The sequence below is a fragment of the Erithacus rubecula genome (assembly GCF_903797595.1).
Source record: "Erithacus rubecula genome assembly, chromosome: Z".
NCBI classification, from domain to species: Eukaryota; Metazoa; Chordata; class Aves; order Passeriformes; family Muscicapidae; genus Erithacus; species Erithacus rubecula.
In genome coordinates, this window is record NC_136661.1 from 18,413,636 (window position 1) to 18,432,369 (window position 18,734).

Genomic DNA, 18,734 nt, shown 5'->3' on the forward strand with positions numbered 1-18,734 from the left:
TGTCCCTGTCCCCTGTCCCCTCTCCCCTGTCCCTGTCCCCTGTCCCTGTCCCTGTCCCTGTCCCTGTCCCTGTCCCTGTCCCTGTCCCTAACCCTGTCCCCTGTCCCTGTCCCGTCCCCTGTCCCTGTCCCTGTCCCTGTCCCCTGTCCCCTCTCCCCTGTCCCTGTCCCTGTCCCCTGTCCCTGTCCCTGTCCCTGTCCCTGTCCCTGTCCCTGTCCCCGTCCCTGTCCCGTCCCCTGTCCCTGTCCCTGTCCCTGTCCCTGTCCCTGTCCCTGTCCCTGTCCCTGTCCCTGTCCCTGTCCCTGTCCCTGCGCCGCTCGCCCCCCGCTCGCTCCGGGCTCTCTCAAGGACTCCGCGCCCGCTGTCAGGGCGCGGGGCCGCCGGCAGGGGGCGGCCGAGGGGCGGCGGTGCCCGCCCTGCGCGGAGCGCGCTCCGAGCCGGCGGCGCTGCTGATCCGGGCGGCGCGGCGGCGCGGAGCCCAGCCCAGCCCAGCCCAGCCTTGCCCAGCCCAGCCTTGCCCAGCCCAGCCCAGCCCAGCCCAGCCCAGCCCAGCCCAGCCCAACCCAGGGCGGCACAGCCCAGCCGCGCCGCTGAAGGGCACCGGCGGCGGCGAGGCTTCCCCGCGCTCTCCCGCGGCTGGGGTGCGCCCGCCCCGCAGCATGGAGGCTGGGAAGCGCAGCTCCTCCGCCGGCAGCCGGGACGATGGCAGCGCTAACTCGTTCCCAGCCAAGCCGGCGGCCTCGGCGGAGAAAGCCCAGAGCAGCCCCGGCAGCGGCGGCGTGAAGGAGCATGGCAACTCGGTGTGCTTCAAAGTGGACGGCAGCGGGGGCGAGGAGCCCGTGGTGGGCTTCGAGGATGCCGAGGGACCCCGCCGGCAGTACGGCTTCATGCAGCGGCAGTTCACCTCCATGCTGCAGCCGGGGGTCAACAAATTCTCCCTCCGCATGTTCGGCAGCCAGAAGGCGGTGGAGAAGGAGCAGGAAAGGGTTAAAACTGCGGGGTTCTGGATCATCCACCCCTACAGCGACTTCAGGTTAGCGCGGGGCTCGCGGCGGGCGGGAGAGGGGTGGCCCCGGCGCCTCGCACCTCGCCCGGCGCAAACTTCGGAGCGGGCGGCGGGGCCGGGGCTGGCGCGGCTCGGCCCGGCGCTCTCCAGCGTGCTGCAGCCGGGACGGCCCCGCAGGCCCCGGGACGGCCCCGCAGGCCCCGCGCCGCCGCAGCCCGCGGCACGGCGCTGAGCTCTGTGCTCTCCATCCCGCCGTCCCGGTCTGCCTGCGCCGCGGGGCCGCGGGGCCGGGCACCGCTCCGCCCCGGGGAATGGCAGCTCGCCCGGGAGGTTACACAGCTGCACCAGCATCGGCAAAATCCCGGTGTCTGCACGCGCCTGCCCTTCCCTGAACACCCGGTGTAAACACTTGTTCCAGGGGCTGCGAGAAGGAAGTGCGTCCCAGTCAGAGTCACAGTAAAATAAGTTTATCCAGGTGATAAAGGTGTGGAAAACTATGTTTTCATAGGGAGACAGGTAAACGTGATGGCAAACTAGCATTGCTTTCACAGTAAGCTTCATGGATGCTGGATCGGAATATTTGTACAGAAAGCCGTGCAAATAAATGCCCAAGAAGTTATAGTTCCCTTTAAAATTACATTTAAAGTGTAAGATTATTTCCTTTCAAACTCTGTGCCAGCTGGCTGTATGCCTTTATAAATGTAACACTTTCTATGATATTTTCTGAGAACTATCGATGCCGTTAAGTGTATTTAATCAACAGCTTGAATTGAACAACCTGCATCTATATGATAAGTGAATTGCACTGGAGACTGTGTTTAAAAAAAGAAAATCCAGAATGTTCAATAGTTAAATGGATCCTCAAAGAAAAAAAAAATGGATTTAACAGAACATTTTTCCCGTGAGAACAGGAGGAAATATAAAATCCAAGTTTCTTCAGGACTGTTCAAAGTGAGGTGTTTCACAATGAGCTGTGCTAGCACCTTGCAGTGCTAGCAAGAGCCTGAGAGCAGTACAGCTTACAGGAGTGGAGGAGCACGGCAGCACTCACTAATGACTTGAAATCGTGCTTCAAATCCCTGCTTTTCTTCCTGGTTCCCTGAACTCAGCAAACTGCACTCATTCTTTTCCTGGAGTACTTTTCCCCCCTTGCATGTCAGCTCAGCTGCATTAGCAGGTGCATTAAGAGGGGAGACAGAGCCAAGCACCTACCCACTCCCGTTCTACCAGCTAGAGAGGGATGTAGCAAGGCACATCTGGTGTTGTAGTAGCATGCATAGGGTGTTGGAAGGGTCTGATGGCCTCTTCCTTATCTGTGTGTGTGCATGAGTAACTTTATTCACGTGAGGATTCTGTTGAAATGAATGAGGTTATTCTGGTGAATAATTTTCCTTGTTCTGTTTTAAGCTCTGTTCTCTTTCCTTGTTCTGTTTTAAGGTTTCTGAGTGAGGTGCACAGCCAAACAATATTTTGGGTGATAGGAGCTTATTTGTCGTATTTTGCAGCATGTAACTTTTTAACTTGTTCAGTAAAATAGGTGATAAGCATATTCATTCTGTTTCATTACAGAAATATCTTCAAATTGTGTCTTAATTCTTCGAGTGGGAAGGTTTAGAGATCGTAGCATGTTTCCCTTTTTTTTTTTTCCAATAAGAGTGAACAACACTGCATCCTTTTCAAGCCTGTTGTCTGCACATTCTTAAATTAGTTGGTAATTTCTGGTGGTTTTTGAAAGTTTTCATTTTATTAGAGTAAGTGTTTGGTTTTTAAATAAAATTCATAGTCTTTCATTAGTATTGGGATGATGTGGCCTGCTCCAGACCCAGTTTTTTAGCCACTAGGACTGTTTCAGTGAGAAATATGAGATGTGCATGTTGTTTCTCCCGAAACAATTGCAGCTGTGTAGTGCAACTCCTTTTGGGTGGCAGTGCAAAATGTGTGAAGAAGTTGTACTATACAATATATTCACCTTATTTGGGAATTACAACAGCACTTTTCAGTACCATCTAAGAGTGTCTCTGTGCCAGAATGAATTCATATGTAAGGATGTAAATACCTTGTTTTATTTTTTGAGGTTATTTGTAACAATGTAATGCTTGTGTGTAGACAAGCCTTATAGCAATCAAAGGGACGTGGGTACTCCCATGCTGCTGTGTCGATATTGATAGCGTCAGAGGAAAGAACTAAATTTTCTACCAAAAGAGCAAGAAAAAAGTAAAAAGCTGAGTATTTTATGGTATCTGAATAGGAAGATGTATAATGCATTTTTAAATGCAGCTTTTATTAGGATATTTGTGGCACATATGACAATAGTTTTAAATGTAGACTCTTAAGAAAATATTGGGTTAACCATGTAAAGTGTGGGAAAATTTTGGTATAGGCTTCTGAAGACTATTTTATTCTTTTCCTAGTCCTGCATGCTTGTATGCATTTCCTGAGATGGTTTAATGTGTTTCATTATATTTCTAGATCTCATGTTTTTATTTTTGTAAAACAGTATATTCATTTACACCAAGCAGTATTTTGTTGTGATATTTGGAGGAGTGGGCAGCATCCTGGTGCCTGCCTGCCCCTTGTTTTGGTATGAACAAGGCATGGGAGCTGTCTCTAAACTCTGTAGTTACTGCTCTGTAGTTACTTTCAGCCTTGTGGGCTTGGTCTTTAGTTTTATGGCTCTCTGTCCTGTGTGTGAGTTTCACAGAAAAATTGTCTTTTCATCGGGCAGATATACCCTTGGAGGATTACATTCAATAAGTATTACATAATTTTTCCACAAGGGCACCATTTTGATCCTGGTTGTCTTTTCCCAGTCTTCTGAGGTTAATGTGTAATTTGGAAGCTGTTATATAAACCGAGTACCTAATGCACATCAAACCCAGCACAAGTCCTCTGCTTATCACTTTGCAGCTGTGATTATTGTATCTCTAAAGCTGGACAACAATTCTGTGTAATTGCATGAGTCACAAAAGTGAATTTATCAGTGAGAGTTTGCTGAAGTCTTGTGTGTGTTCTGTGAGATTTTGAGTGCCTCCAGCTGTCCATTCTCATATGTGGAAGAATGAGCCTTCAGGAGAGCATCACTGGTCCAGCCCTGTGGCCTCCCAGCCACTGGATGAGAGCAGGACAAAGCTGAGAGGATGTGGGAGCAACTGCACATGGTTCTGCTGCTGCCACACACATTTCATTTATTTCATAGGAGAGTTGTGGTGGACATGGGCTTTGGTTGACTTTTATATGTTACAGCCTTCTGGTATTAATGTGAATGTACATGGCTGATTTTTAGATGATTATTTACTCCATGTCCTTTGGCATGTAAAGGAGTTTCTTTAAAGTTCAGAGGGCAGGCTTGCACATGCCTGGGCTGCTCATCTAACCCTGTAGCATCTCCCTCCCTTCCCCCACAAAGAGACACTCTGTCAAGGAAATTTTGGGTTTATCCACATTGGCTAGGACATCTGTAGTCAGCTATCCATAAAGAAAAGAGCTGCTACTGGAGTGGCATCTTTTGACTAGAAATAGTGTATGAGACAGACTGAGTGGAAATAATACATGTTTGTGTAAATGTAGCTTCACACTCTGATGGTTACAGTCAGCTTGATGTTTGGGAACTGCCTTTGTCTGGAAGTGGGGACAAAAATTTAAACTGGCTTCTAGATGAAGTAAGACTGTGATGTGGTGCTGTCTGTCAGAGTAGCAGGTAAAGAGATGTAGTGCCAAAGATCTTTTTCCCCCGTGTAAATAATACAAAGTATAAAGCAATTGGCAACATTAGGAAAAAAAGTTGACATTTTATCTCTCTGGCTAGCTTTTCATTTATCCAAGAAAATCAAAGCCTTATTTTAATAATAACAGTAGAGTGAAAGCAGAATTGTTTCCAAAACTGGAACAGAAAATTTAAGAGTGTAATGAATAATAAAGATTTGCCAGTGTTTTTTTTTAACTTGTGTGCTGTTCCAGTTTAAAAACCTTTTTGTATATATATTTAAGGCATTATGTGAATGTTTGAGATAAATCATAGAAACCTTTATAAATCATTGAAGGCCCTATTGATAATACCTTGGAAGTAATTTGATGTCAGATTTCAGTGAGTTTTAATCAGGGTGAAAGACACAATATTTGCATGTGTATGTCTGGGTAGTTATAGAAGAATTTGCCTCTATTGCTGTTAAAAACTATTCTGTTATATTGCACAGTTTTATGCAATCCATCCATGTTGTCGTATACAGGTACATATTCTATTTTCAAGTAAGTGTGCCAAACTGCAAGTCACAATTGCCATGATTTAGTCTGCCTCATGGTTTTTTACGTTATATAAAAAAAAAAACAAACCCAAACATTTGGACATATATTTGCATTATGAATCTATTTTCTTTTTAATTTTCATCTATCTTTTGGACCAGTCTGTGTCCACCAGCACTTGCCCTATCATGATAGACAGTGCACGTTATATATGCGGCTCACAATCACGTTCTGAAATTCATACATGCATTGGTTTAAAACCTGCTTTTGGGGACCAGGCTTCACTCTATGTGCCATACCTATCTTAACTTGTATCTTAAGAAGCTTAGGATAAGCACTTTGTGCTTCTCTTTTGTCACATGTTTTTAATGTCTCTCTTGAACCTAATGAGATTTATATTTTTGTGAGCTATTGCATACTTAGGTTTATATAGACCAGTGGAGTTGGAAGGTAATGCTACATGCAAAGAAGACAAAATGTATTGTATTAGACTTAAATGTAATTGATAGAGGTAAATGTATTCAAAATATAACTCATGTTTATATTGGCCTCTATTAAATAGCTCAGATAGAAATTTGCATGGGTTTTAATGGAGACATTATGTCCGTGGTAGTGTAGGAATATGAAATGGTCATAGTTTTGTATTCTCAAAGTAGTAATTCCTTGTTGCTTAGGATTTGTCTTGAGATTCTATTGCAGAATTGGCACTTCTAAATTCACTAATAAAATCGTAATCATGGACTTGTACTATATACTGTACAATTCCTTGTGCAAGCAAAACATTATGTTTTTATGAATGAAGCATAGATTCAGCTGAGAATATCTTTCATATATAATTTTCAAATACTATTGTTGTGACCATAATTTTTAGTTCTACCTGAGAAAAACTGTACTGATAAACTATTCCTGTTGCTAGATGTCCAGTCCTTACATTTGGCTAAACATTGAGAACCATTAGTTTAAAAAAGATTATTAATAGTGTTTGGGTTTTTATTTGGTGCATTCCAACAATTTTTGCCCTTTACTTCCTTAAATGCCCTAAAAAATAAAATTACAGAATTGTAGCATTAATCTAAATAATGCATTTAAAATGTTCGACAATTCTCTCTGACATCAAGTTGTATGTTAAGCTGCACAATAGTTACTGAGGTAGAATGCAACTCTCATAAAGGCAGGCTGAAGAGAAATACAGTAATGGTCCTCAAATGCATAAACGGATGCTATGAAGAGGAAGGAAATTACATTGAAGTAATGGAGTGAAATTGCAGCAACAAATATCTAAATTAGATGTTTAGGAGGCAGGACCAAAAATAAGCAACAGAATATTGTATTGGAAATGTTCTGAAATATAGGCCAGAAATGCATTAGGTTGTTTTTCATCTCCAGTTCCTATTATTTTTTGCACTGAGTAATGTCTCATCATTGGTTACCACAGAGTGGATATGACAGAATTGGTTATCACATTTTTTTCATTTGTTATGAAATCTAGTTGACTAAAGCTAGCTACTGACTTTTGTACCAGCTGTAAGCAGGAGTGTGTAAGAGAAAATAGGGATAGAGAGGTGCATTTCGTGCTTTTGGACTCAGGAGGGCCATGTACTCTTGTCTGCTTTGAGATTTTCCTCAAGAGCTGCTAGAGGAAGGCAGGGGAGTCCACCAAGGCTGGAGCAGCAGCCACTCGCCTTCCAGACCCCGAGGGCATGTGGGAAGCCGTATGCCCTTGTTTGTTCAGGCAAAGGGATTCTTTTCATTAAGGCATCCCTCTGTCTCTGGGTATGTAGAATACTAATGTGTAGTTTGAGCTCACTTATATGTTGAACATTTGCCAGTTTTCATTATCTTCATTCTAGTTCTGGAATAAGAGTCTACTCACTGCATTTTCTTTCACATTCTTGTCGTGTCACTTACTTGAACAATGAATAAAGTTTATGGGAGAGAAAAAGCTGAACAAGTGTAACTCAGTTCCTCAGTTCTCTGAGTTACTTTTAATTTAACTTGGGACATCTTGAAGATCACTGGCAGCACTTATGGATAAGTAGAAAAGTGCTTTTTTTTTTCTGCAGGATGCTGACTTTTGCAATGTTCCCGTTCAACACAATCTATGTAAAGGCAAATATACTTGTCATGATTTTGAGATAAGTTTAGAAAAAAACACAATAAAAAAAATAAACCTCAAATGTTACAGAATTCCCGTGAGTAATTCTGTAACATTTAAGTCAAAGATGATATTTTCTGGATATTATATGTGAGTCTTTAAAATATAACCTAGGACAGTCAATATCATGAGACTTCTTCTTCAGTTTTCCGATTTTTTTTTTGTTTTGACTGCAATGAGAAAAAAGTGCTTAATAAATGTGGCCAGTATCTATATCTCTGTACACAAACATAAAAATTAGATTTCATAAGATCATCATCATCGTGCTTAGGCCTGAGAGGAAAATGTACTGATTCTGGTATTCCAATTGTTTTAGCATGTCTACACATTTTAAAATTTGTTAGCATTTCAAAATAAGTGATGCTTGTAATTGAGTCAGTAAAAGTTTTTTTTCATCTTAGGCTTCTCAGACTTGGGTTTGTGAAGGGAACTGTGAATTGAAATACTGTGTAAAAGCATCAAGTAATACACAAAAGTCTAGATTTATGATTTGATTGGGTGTTTGGTGACTACAACAGCTAATTGAAAGATGCATAGGGTTTGATAAGTTGCTTTAGGCTTTCTTATGTGTATAGGGAGGGCATTTATATAATGAAGTCAAAATATGAGTGGCTCAGTTTCTGATTATTCAGCCTGGAGTAGCAGAAATAGAGATGTATAAATTCAGAGGACACCTAAAAAATATGAGTCTTTAGTGCTTAATTTCTGCCTACCTACCTAGGATCATGGCACTGTAATATTTAATTAAACTTCGTCAGCTTTTTTGAGAGATTCAATTTGAAGTTAAAAGGCAAAAAACTATTTTTAGAGATGACTGTAGAATATGAAAAAATGAAATTTACTTAATTTGATCATAAATAGGAAGTATCTATTCTTGCATTTGCTTTCACTCAACACCATGCCTGAGAACTGTTTTCTATGTCAATATACATTTTTGAGAGAGGAAACTTTTAACCTACTTTACAATGTTTAATTTTTAACCTGACAGTAGAGTTCTCGTTAATTGCTTGAAAGTCCTTTAGCTGTCTATTTCCTGATTCTTTCCCAGAGGCATGATTTAATTTAAAAAATCATAGTGTATTCAGCTCTAATTATTGGAGAGCTTGTTCTAGACACATAGTAAGGTATGTTAATAACCAAAAACTGTATCAGCTGGAGTCAATGTCAGTACTACCTCAAGGACACTGTCATTTAGCTTCTATAAAATCTCTGCTAATATCTTTTAATCTGATGATAGTCAGATTCAGGCAAGCTGCATGGCATTTTTCAATAATCTTATTGCCTTGTAGCACGATGCAATAAGTCTGGAATAAACTTATGTTTAGAAAAATGTTCATTTAATTACAGAGCTGCATACTGTTTCCATTATATATTTGTAAAAACCCAAAACTAATCCCAAAACCATTCTCATTTTTGCTAGTGAAGTATCCAAAACTTAAGTTACATTATATAGCTGAGAATAGGATTTTGTTTATATTAAATTATCTTTGATGTTGCTTGTGTGTATATTATCTAATTAAGCATGTAATTTAATAAATATTTTGATACACTATTAGAATTTAGTGTGCGAATGCTATTAAGTTTCTAAAAATGTCATATTTTTAAAAATTGATATTAAGATATTTTCTTTTCAACTGAAAAAGCAGAGTTGCTTTATGCTCACAGTCAAAACTATGTTGGTTCTGTTTTTTGATTTTTTTTTTGGGTGAGTTTGACTTGAAAATAACCAATATACATAAAAATTTGTTTTTAATACTAGGGAGAGGTTTTTGTGATACTACTCTTTTTCATCCAATTCTGAATGAAAATCACCAAATCTTATATTTGCACTAAGGCTCCAGTATATAAAGAGCCCCACAGAAATAAATTGTCCCCTCACAGTATCAAATACATATTGTGCTCTGGTTGACTCCAGCTTTTTTGTCCTCTCATATCAGCAAACTAAGGTGTGGAAATACTGATGTTTCCTGAGTTGGTTCCATTGCATCTTCCAGTAATTTATCAGATCCTCCAAGAACCACCCTCTTCATGGCATGACTGCAGCAATAGACAGTGTGGTGATGAAATCTCACTTTAATGCAAATATGTGGATTGCAGTAAATTTAGAGTAATATATAATGACACTCCAAAAGTAAATAGTTGCTCTATCTTTTTCTAGGAAAAAGCTGTGGAAAAAACACAGAACTTTTATAAGGTACAGAGAGTAAGATCTATCCAGCTCTACCCAGGAGATGGAATAAAAGCATGGCTACAAAACCATAGAAATGCAATCAAGCATTCACACAACTAGTGAGAAGTTTTCCATCAGACTCTTGAATGGTTTCTGTCTAGTTGTTCATTCCAGGACATACTATTTAAGTCTGGCAGAGAAATTGCTCTGAAACCTGTATCAGGTGCTGGTACTCCCTGAAAATCTTATTACTGCCTGGCAGTAGACACTTGCAAGCTTCTGGGTTCCCCAAACACATCCAGGGCTACAGGATCCTTGGGAAAGCTGCATATGGGCTTGTTTGCACTTGATTTTGCAGTGAAGGTAAGAGCCAAGCTTGTCTGTTGCTCTGGTTCATCTTTAGTGCCAGACAAGCCTGGTGGTAACACAAAAAGATTTGCTTTTCCAGCCCAGGATCAGTCTGGTAGATTGAAACTTGCAAACAAAACAAAAGAAGCAAATAAATCAAGCATATACCTCAAACTTCAGTCGTTACTTGGATACTTTTCTCATATACCCACTTTACCAAGTTAAGAGCTGTTTTTCAGAGCTGTGTATCCAGTGTTCATGGAAACTCTTATCTAGATAACTGCCAAAGTACTGAATCTTGCTTTTTCTTTTATTTATAGCATTTCTTATGGTCAAATTTTTAGTTAGTGAAATTGTGCTATAGTCAACTTGCATTCAGAAGTTCCTTGGAGCACATGGATATAATCCTTGAAAGAGCATTTTTTTGGAAACAACTTCATTTTCCCCCTCATTCTGTCCTATCTTCATTCTCCTGCATCTCTTTCTGAAGATATAATGCATTCCTTTAAATAAATGGAAATAATGCATTGATTTTTGAAAAAATTTGTTTGTTCTGCTGTGTAATTTTCCATTTTTACTCAGTCTTTTAGCTGGAAGTTACTGAGCTGTTAGCTCAAACTAGCAGGGAGAAGTTAGTTTAAATATTCTTCACAGCCTCTTGCAATTTGTAAAATGCCTTGTAGTAATTACAAAAGACAACTCCATGTGTGTTTTCCATCTCCCTTGACTTGGACAGGTTAGCAGTTTTCTGTTGATAATTGCTGCGTGATGCAGTTGAACACACTGTTACCATACACTGATACACAGGCGCTCCTTCCGAAATTATCCCTTCAGCTTGTGTGTTGCCAGCATGGGAATTCAAGTCTTGCATACATCTACCACTTTAAAGATATAATTATCAGAAGCACAGTTTTGTAATGCAAAGGGAGTGTGGTACCAAGAGTAAGCAGTGCCAGATGGTAGGCAATCTATCAGAGCATTTAAAAAGGGTCAGAACTGAAAATGTCTGAAATCCGATGGCTTATTAAGCAGTAGATGTTGAATGTGTGGGAAAAGTGAGAGATGAGTAACCTAAGCATGAGGTGCCCACATGACCAAACAGACTTTTAATTGCATGCATTCTGTCAGTATTATATGAAATAACTTGTTTTTGCTAAATTAAATGTGGTTTTGAAATTTGGAACAGAATATTAAATCCAGTGATATATTGCTTGGTGTTCAGTAGGATTTGTACATGTTCTTACTGTTTATTTATTGAAGCAATGAATTTATTATGATGGCTCATCTCTCTGTAATGGAAAAAGAAGTCTAAAAAAACTTTCAAGGTTTTTGTATTGAAAATAATTAAATCCAGTGTGTAATAATTTTATTATTTAATATACATATTATTTATCTAGATGTGAACTAAGTACAACGTGACTGAATCCAATTAAATGTCTGTGGTTTTACATTGCTATTTAGAGGCACTAACTGTGAGTTTAAAATTTCTTGTTTCACTTTAAACTGTTCTCTTTTCTTGTTTCTGGGCGTTAGATTTTTCTGTAGTCTGCCCGTGTGTTGCACACTGTCATTCACATGCACGCTAATTTTCTTTTGCCAAGAGATGATTCTCATTAAGACAGGTCTGAGGAATAGTCTGTCAGTATTATACAACCAGTCAGTGTTATTCAGCAGTTTCCGCCACCATCCCCCTCATTCCCCGGGACTGTATGAGCACTGCTCGGTGTGACTACGGTTGTTCCTGTAATTTCTAAGCTGCAGCCAACTTTTACATTCTCCACAGGCTAGACCAAATTTATCTTTCTGTGGAAGGGATGGGAGAGCTGCAGTGAACTTCCACTCCCACACTTGTTCCTCATAGCACGACAGAGTTTAGGCTTCCTTCGGGGAAGGAGAGCTGGCTTTGTAGCCTGGGAATGCAGGTACCATGAATCTGCCTGAAATGGTGGCAGATGTTCCTGCTGGGGCTGCTGACTCGTGGTGCCTGAAGTGTCACTGAGCAGCAGTTCGTCTGTGTTGAATGTGCACGCTGATTTTGTGCCACTGGCAAAATGAGCAAGTGGAATGTGGTATTTAACTTGGTTTCGTATTTTCCGTACAAATTTTGCCATTTCTGGAATGGCTTTGAAAGTGTCAATTTTACCCAGTGCTCTGCACAGTGTGCAAATCTATAGGATGTTAGATGAAGATCTGAGATGGAAGTCGGGAACCCATCTATCTTTGGATTTCAGGACCTAGATACTTGTAAGCATCTGGACTCCATGCCTGAACCTCTTTCAGAATTACAGTCATAAGGAGCCCAAAATGGTAAACCTCATTTTTAGAAAACGTCGCCCATCAGTGCTGTGCATTTTGCAGAACTAGTGTGTCAGAATAATGCAAATATGTTTCAGCTTCTATTTTTGTTGTATTGTATATTTTGATTTGCAATTTACAGATGAATGTATATTCTAAGATTATGAGGAAAATCTCTGTTAATAATTTTTTCTCTCTCAATTTCTTGCTGTTCTTCACCAATAAATTATTAATATCTATTTGGCAGTTTTAATTATCACACATCTTTAGTTTAAATGCATTTGATTAGTTCATAACTCACTGTCCTCCAAAAAATGAAACATAAATATTTGGCTAAATTAGATTTTGTCTTTCTGAGGAATATTGGCTTGTGGCTAAAACCTCTTATGAGATCTCCAAAGTAAAATGTTTTCATTTGCTGAAAGGCAGAAACCTATTTATTATATTTAGACAACTGCATTTTGGGAGAATATGGATGGAAGATGGACATCTGGTGTTTTATTCACCACAGAAAGGGCAACTCATTTTGTTTTGCTGTGTCAAAACAAGAGTCATCTATCAGTCTGGAAGTAAAGAGCTTCCTTGGTATTTTTGCGGTTATTATAGTTCAGGTCATGGGTCCCTGACCAAAGTTTCTTTGAGTGCTTATTTTAGAGCTGCTTATCAGTGGCTACAATTATGGGCAACTTTACTTGGGCCCAAACACTTCCCTGTGCAACCCCTAACCTGCAGTGGGTGTCTGATGTCAGGACCAGCCCATTGATAAGGAGCACAGACTGTTTTGTTTGAAGACCCGAATATTGGAGAAAGAACTTTTGCATGAAGAGACTTCAAAGTCACCTGCCAAAGTCACTCTTCCAAAATATAAAGGGGAGAAGCAGATTATTAAATAATTCCCTTTTATATTTTTTTTTCTGATAAATATTTATATGTGAGGCATATAACAAAGCCTGTAGTTATGTTTGAATACATTTTCAAATCTTAATATCTTCAGCAATCTTTCATTTTTCAGTCTAAAAAAATGACGTGTTATTCTGATGCCTAAAGTGACTTGCTCTCTTACAAAAATGAATAAAGGCAGCATGGAGGAAAAGACTTTTATCTAGTGTATGTATTTTGTATAATGATTCCACTTTATATGGATTCTGTCTCAATGAAGACAGAACAGAATTTTAAATTAATCTAGTTCTTGGTAAAATGTATCTTCCAGTGGTATAATATCAAGTTCACATGACTAAATTAACGCAAAATACTTAACAAATGTATTTCAAGCAAAAAAATCTGCTTCAATGGAATAAATATTTTCTACACATAGTTAGTAAATTTAATACATACTGTTTTTAGGAGCTCAATCATGTGTATCATTATCGTATATACCTGTGATAAAATGTAGTAAACCCTCATGTTTAATTGCAACTGAGCAATGGAAATTACCTCCTGTACTGCTGGCAAAGGTGTGCCAGAAGGAGAATAAACATCAATTCATGTAAAGACATCTCCTGGTCCTTGATATTATGGGCTATCTCCTATTTTTTAAATCAAAAACCTATTCAAATATTAACTTGACATATGCTGGTTTGGCTTTTTTGGAAGGAATTTGTTTGTTTCCTTTTTTAAGAATAACTGAAGTAATGCCATAAAAAAATAAAAACCCTTTTTGTTTCCTTATATTGGATTAAACTGCAGAAGAGCAATTCAGCAATTGCATTCCATTACACTGACCAATGCTCATAAATGTCAGAGACGGGTTTTACATCCCCAGAAATTTTGTTTGTGTTCTAAACCTCCACCCCTGGCTGAGCTGCTCTCAGCAGCAGCACATGAGGCTTTGCTCAGCCCAGCTTGAATTGAGCTTTCTGGAGCTTCAGAGGGTGAGAAACACAAAAATTGAGGAGGGGAGCACAGGCAGAGCTGGCAAGGTCCTGCTTACTTAGGCCAGAAACTAGAGCATCTCTGAGCATAATGTATGCTCTTCCTTGTTTACTTTGCTTGCTCTTCTGGGTTTTCCTTTTTCTTTTAAACAAGTGAATACTGGGTCTATCTGATCACTGCTCTGTCTAGCTGCATGATGCACTGATTTGTTTTGGCAATGCAGGCAGAGCGCTATGCTGTCAAAAGGATGGTAACACTGGGATGTGCAGTATGCAAATGGAGAAGTTTCAAAGAAATGTTAAAATTAACATTGTACCACTTAAATACTGTGCAAGGCAAATAGCTGGCAGAGAGATATGAATACAAGCTGAGTAATTAGAAAAGTGGGGTGCGTCCCTCTGTAAAAACGTGTTAATAAATATACATGGGGAAAGGTATAATCAAGCTCGTGAAAGATTAGTCCTTTCGTTTCTTACGTGTTGTGCACACTGTATTTTCAATTAGTGGATGTTTTGGATAAATTTATATGATTAGCTCAGTTAATAAAATTATTAAAATAACAATTCCATAATGTTACAATTTTCAGTGTATTTGAGTGCCTACCTAAATGTCTCCATTCTCTGCTTAGGAATTAAAATCATTCAGCATAGATGTTAAAACTGCAGAATAATTTTTTTCCTCTGCTGGAGAGAGCTTGAACCTGTGCATGACTCTATAGCAGAGTCTGGTATGGAGACTTCCATAACAATATCACCTCTCAGAGTTGTGGAAGAAAGACTGAGAACGCCTCTCCTGTCTCGTGATTCGTGTTCTTTGGGAACACGATTTTGTTCATGCTCTGGTTTATATTTGTTTAGAGAGAGAGGACATGTCAGCAACATACCTCACTTCAGGAGGCATTGTATGGCTAGGGGAAAGTGAACTTCCTGAGGAGTGGGAAACCCTGGGCTCAGCTGCCTACAGATAGATGGGGAAATCCAATGGATGTTCACAGGTTTTGATGAAAGCTCTAGGTATTCAGTCATTTTTTGAAAGGGGGATGCATGTGGCATGACCCTAATTACTTACCATGTTGCTCTGCCATGAACCTGATCTTTCTTTTTCCTTTGCTTCCCTAAAAATTGTTTGAAATGTATTTGGATCTTTTTCATCAAAGTATAAATAAAATTTAGAAAAATAATAGTTTAAATTTTATTTGAACATGGATTCATCATTTTGGATGCTATTTTCAGACCAGAAAAGTTATTAATATATTTTTAACAGATATAAATTAGATTTATTAAAATTTGAAGCAAATTATTTGCTGCGCCGTGATATTAATGGATTGTAATAAAAAGCCTTACTTATTCTTAAGTAATTTTCATTGATTTTAAAGGGTTGAAGTATCAGTACTTATTTTTATATTCAAGGAAGCACAGGCTTTGTAGCCAAAAGTCAGCTATAAATAGTTGTAAAAGGGAATAATAATTAAACTTTATATATATATATATATATATATATATATATATATATACAATATACTTGATTACCCAGTCTTGCATTAGAATCTTGCACATCTGTGTAGATGCACAGGATGACTGTAAATATTCAGTCATGTATATTTGTTTTCATTTATGATGTGGGAGTACATCAGCTTGTTTCATATCTATCTATAGTGCTTTCACGCTTTTTCACATCTCTAATTTTTCCCTTCATGAAATTTGAAGACTGGCTCTTTTTTCCCTTCAGTTTGAAAATAGTGCCCATTATTGCCTTCAATGCACTTTGTCAAGAAATCATACACCAAGTCCTACTTTGGAGCTGCTCTTCCGAACATACTGTATCATTTTTCAGCTACACACAAAGCCAGTTTTACCTCTGATTTTCAGAATAAAATTGTTAGTAGTAGTATATATGTCAAAATGTCAAATCTAAGTTGATGGTCCTAGCCTTGTTTGTTTGTTTATTTGATGTTGTTTGTTTTTTGTTTTTTGGGTTTTTTTTAAATCAGAGGTATTAATCTGAAAAAATTAATTGTCCAATTGATCACCTCATTTGGTGATCATGTCCAGTCTCCTCAGTGAACCCTGTGCCTGAGATCTATCAATAGCTGCTGAATGACGTCTTCCCTGTCATCTCTTTCTCTGAAGTAGAGAAAATAGAATTTCCCCAATCAGCAGAAACTTAAAAATTATACTGATAACTGACAGATTGAATTGGTTTCGAAAAAATCTATTAAAGGAAAATATTAGGTGATACTGATTGGCTTTCTAATTTTTGGAAGGTGTTGGGAAGTTACGTTCCTTTTCGTTTGATTCTTTGTTGAGAAGAATTACAGAAGGCTTCTTCCAATTTTAGCCTCTGAATTTTTAGTATGGAGGCATCCTAAATGTCATGTTTTTAAATGGCACTCTTAAAATTACTGTCACTACAAAATTCTTAATTAATGCAAGTGTTCCAACATGAGATACAAGATTATTTTGCAGCTGAAATATTTTTAGATCTGTCTCTTTCAAACTTTTTTCATCCCTTTAAAGTGGCCATTTCTAACTTGAGAATGTGAGTATGTATTTTACTGTGATCCACTACAGAAATTTGCTGACATTTGCTTAGATAACCAATATGTGGCATTTTTCAGTTGATTTAAGGGCTGATAATATAAGCTGAAAGGAATCAGTTACAGACCCTACACAAAATGTTGCCTGATTCTAAGAGCAGTGGTCTAGCTTGAGTGAGGGGGTGGATTGGAGGAAGCTGTTGTGCTTGTGCTGTGACATGTGTTGATGCAGAAGCAGTCTTGATGATGTGAAATATATCCATTAAATCAGATAAGCAAAGACAGAATCAGCATTTGCTATGAAAAAACAGGTTTGTGGGCCCTGACTCTTCTTCAGCACCTTTTTTCCATCTGGCAGCTATCTGGACAGGGGCACTAGCCCAATTTTTTAATGAGGAGTGGGGCTGAAGAATCTTGGAATCATAGGATGGGTTGGAAGGGTCCTTGGAGCTCATGTTGTTCCAAAGCCCCTGCCATGGTGGGGATGCAACCCACTAGATCAAGTTTCTCAGAAAGGAGGAGTTACGCAAAAATGAGGGAGAGCAAAAGCAGTATCAGAGCTCCACCGACAGTGGTGCATTGTTCTTGCCCAAGGTTAAGTGGAAGTCAGGCTTTAATTCTTTCTACTGCTGTTTAATAAGCTTCTGTGGAGAAAAAGCAACTGCAAATATCAGTGGTATTCAATCAGTTGTGTTGGCTAAAAACTAAGAGTGTAATTTTTAAATAATATTGCCATATTATATACATTTCTCTTTGTTCTCTCTGTCTTTTCCTCCTGTAAGCAGTGAGTGCAACCTTAATTCTCCTTACTGTAGCTTTATTTCTCAGAAAGCTAAGACTGAATTTGTTATTGAGTGTAAAATACTATGAAATCTTCAGATGGAAGCTGCTGAATGCATAGCAAGAACCAATTATCTTTTGATGAAATGTCCGCTGGGCTAAGCATTAGTTGAAAATACATTGAAAATATAAATACACATACACATACTTGAATAAATAAATAAATAAATAAATAAACATGTAAGTCAATTAGTTTTGTAGTCCCCTTCCATGGTCAGTACTGTGATTTTCTTTTCTAGTATTCAAAGCTCTCAAGCTTTAAATCTAGCCAAACTATGTAACCAAAGACTTGTGAAAGTAGTAAATTACTCTTCATTGCCTTCACTGGGCTCTGATCAGGTCTCCTGAGAGATGCATTTATCTAATCATCTGCCTTGTGCATATAATCACAACTGAGAAACAAATTGCAAATTGCCACTGCTAAGTGGGTTTAAAGAGATAAAATCATGAAACCTTTTTGGAATTGTGGAAGTCTGTAATGTTAGATGCATTCTATGATTATATAAAAAGAAGACTCAGTATTGCTGAAGTTTAGTGATATCTCTTTGAGGTGGGAAATTGTATCAATATTAAAAAAAAAAAACCCAGCAAGGGACATACATTGGATCCCTTAGGTATATATGGCTAACCTTGAAGTAATGGACTCCAGTATTATTCTGAAATCAAATTAGGATTTCTGTGGTCTGAAAACTTCATTATTAGGTTATTTTTTAATCGCTTTTAGTTTCCCTCAGAATGGAAATATTAGACTGGAAGATTCCCAAATCCAGCACTGCTCAACCAGGAAAATACAATTTTCAGAACATCTGCCTCTGGCTCATTGTGGACTGACTGGTCTCAGGCAGAGAATGCCTTTCCACTGCTCTAGCAGGTTACCTTGCTAAGTCGATGAATATTCATTAAGCTTGTGATATGCTTTAAAGTGAAAAAGAATAGGATGAAATTTTCACCTGAGAAAGTGTCACTCAATCATATTTCTGCCCTTCAGCATCACCACTGGGTGTGTAGGATATACTGTTGGAGTTCTACTGTAGCACATGCTTTACAATCAAAGGAGGTGAGCCACAAAAGAGATTTTATTTCAGCATTGCCAAGTTTCCTTGGTTGTGTTTACTTAATAGAAGCTTAAAGTTGTCAAAGTGGAAACAGAATAGCATAAAAAAATCTAAATCAACAATTTCAGGAGAGCAGTTTATTCGTTAAAAACAAAACAAAACACCAGCCCCAAAGTTTTGTCTTCCTAAAGATTTGCAAAATGAAGTACATTCAGATG

General features: G+C 38.9%; 1 protein-coding gene across 1 annotated transcript in view; it reads left to right on the forward strand.

Moving 5' to 3' along the window:
- The first annotated feature begins 576 nt into the window (after positions 1–576).
- The window catches only part of HCN1 (hyperpolarization activated cyclic nucleotide gated potassium channel 1), a 190,080-nt gene continuing 171,922 nt past the window's right edge, over positions 577–18,734 (forward strand). The window contains exon 1 of the mRNA XM_079330692.1: positions 577–1,033. Coding sequence (XP_079186818.1) covers positions 660–1,033 — 374 coding nt within the window. The 5' untranslated portion in view covers positions 577–659. The remainder of the gene's footprint in view (positions 1,034–18,734) is intronic.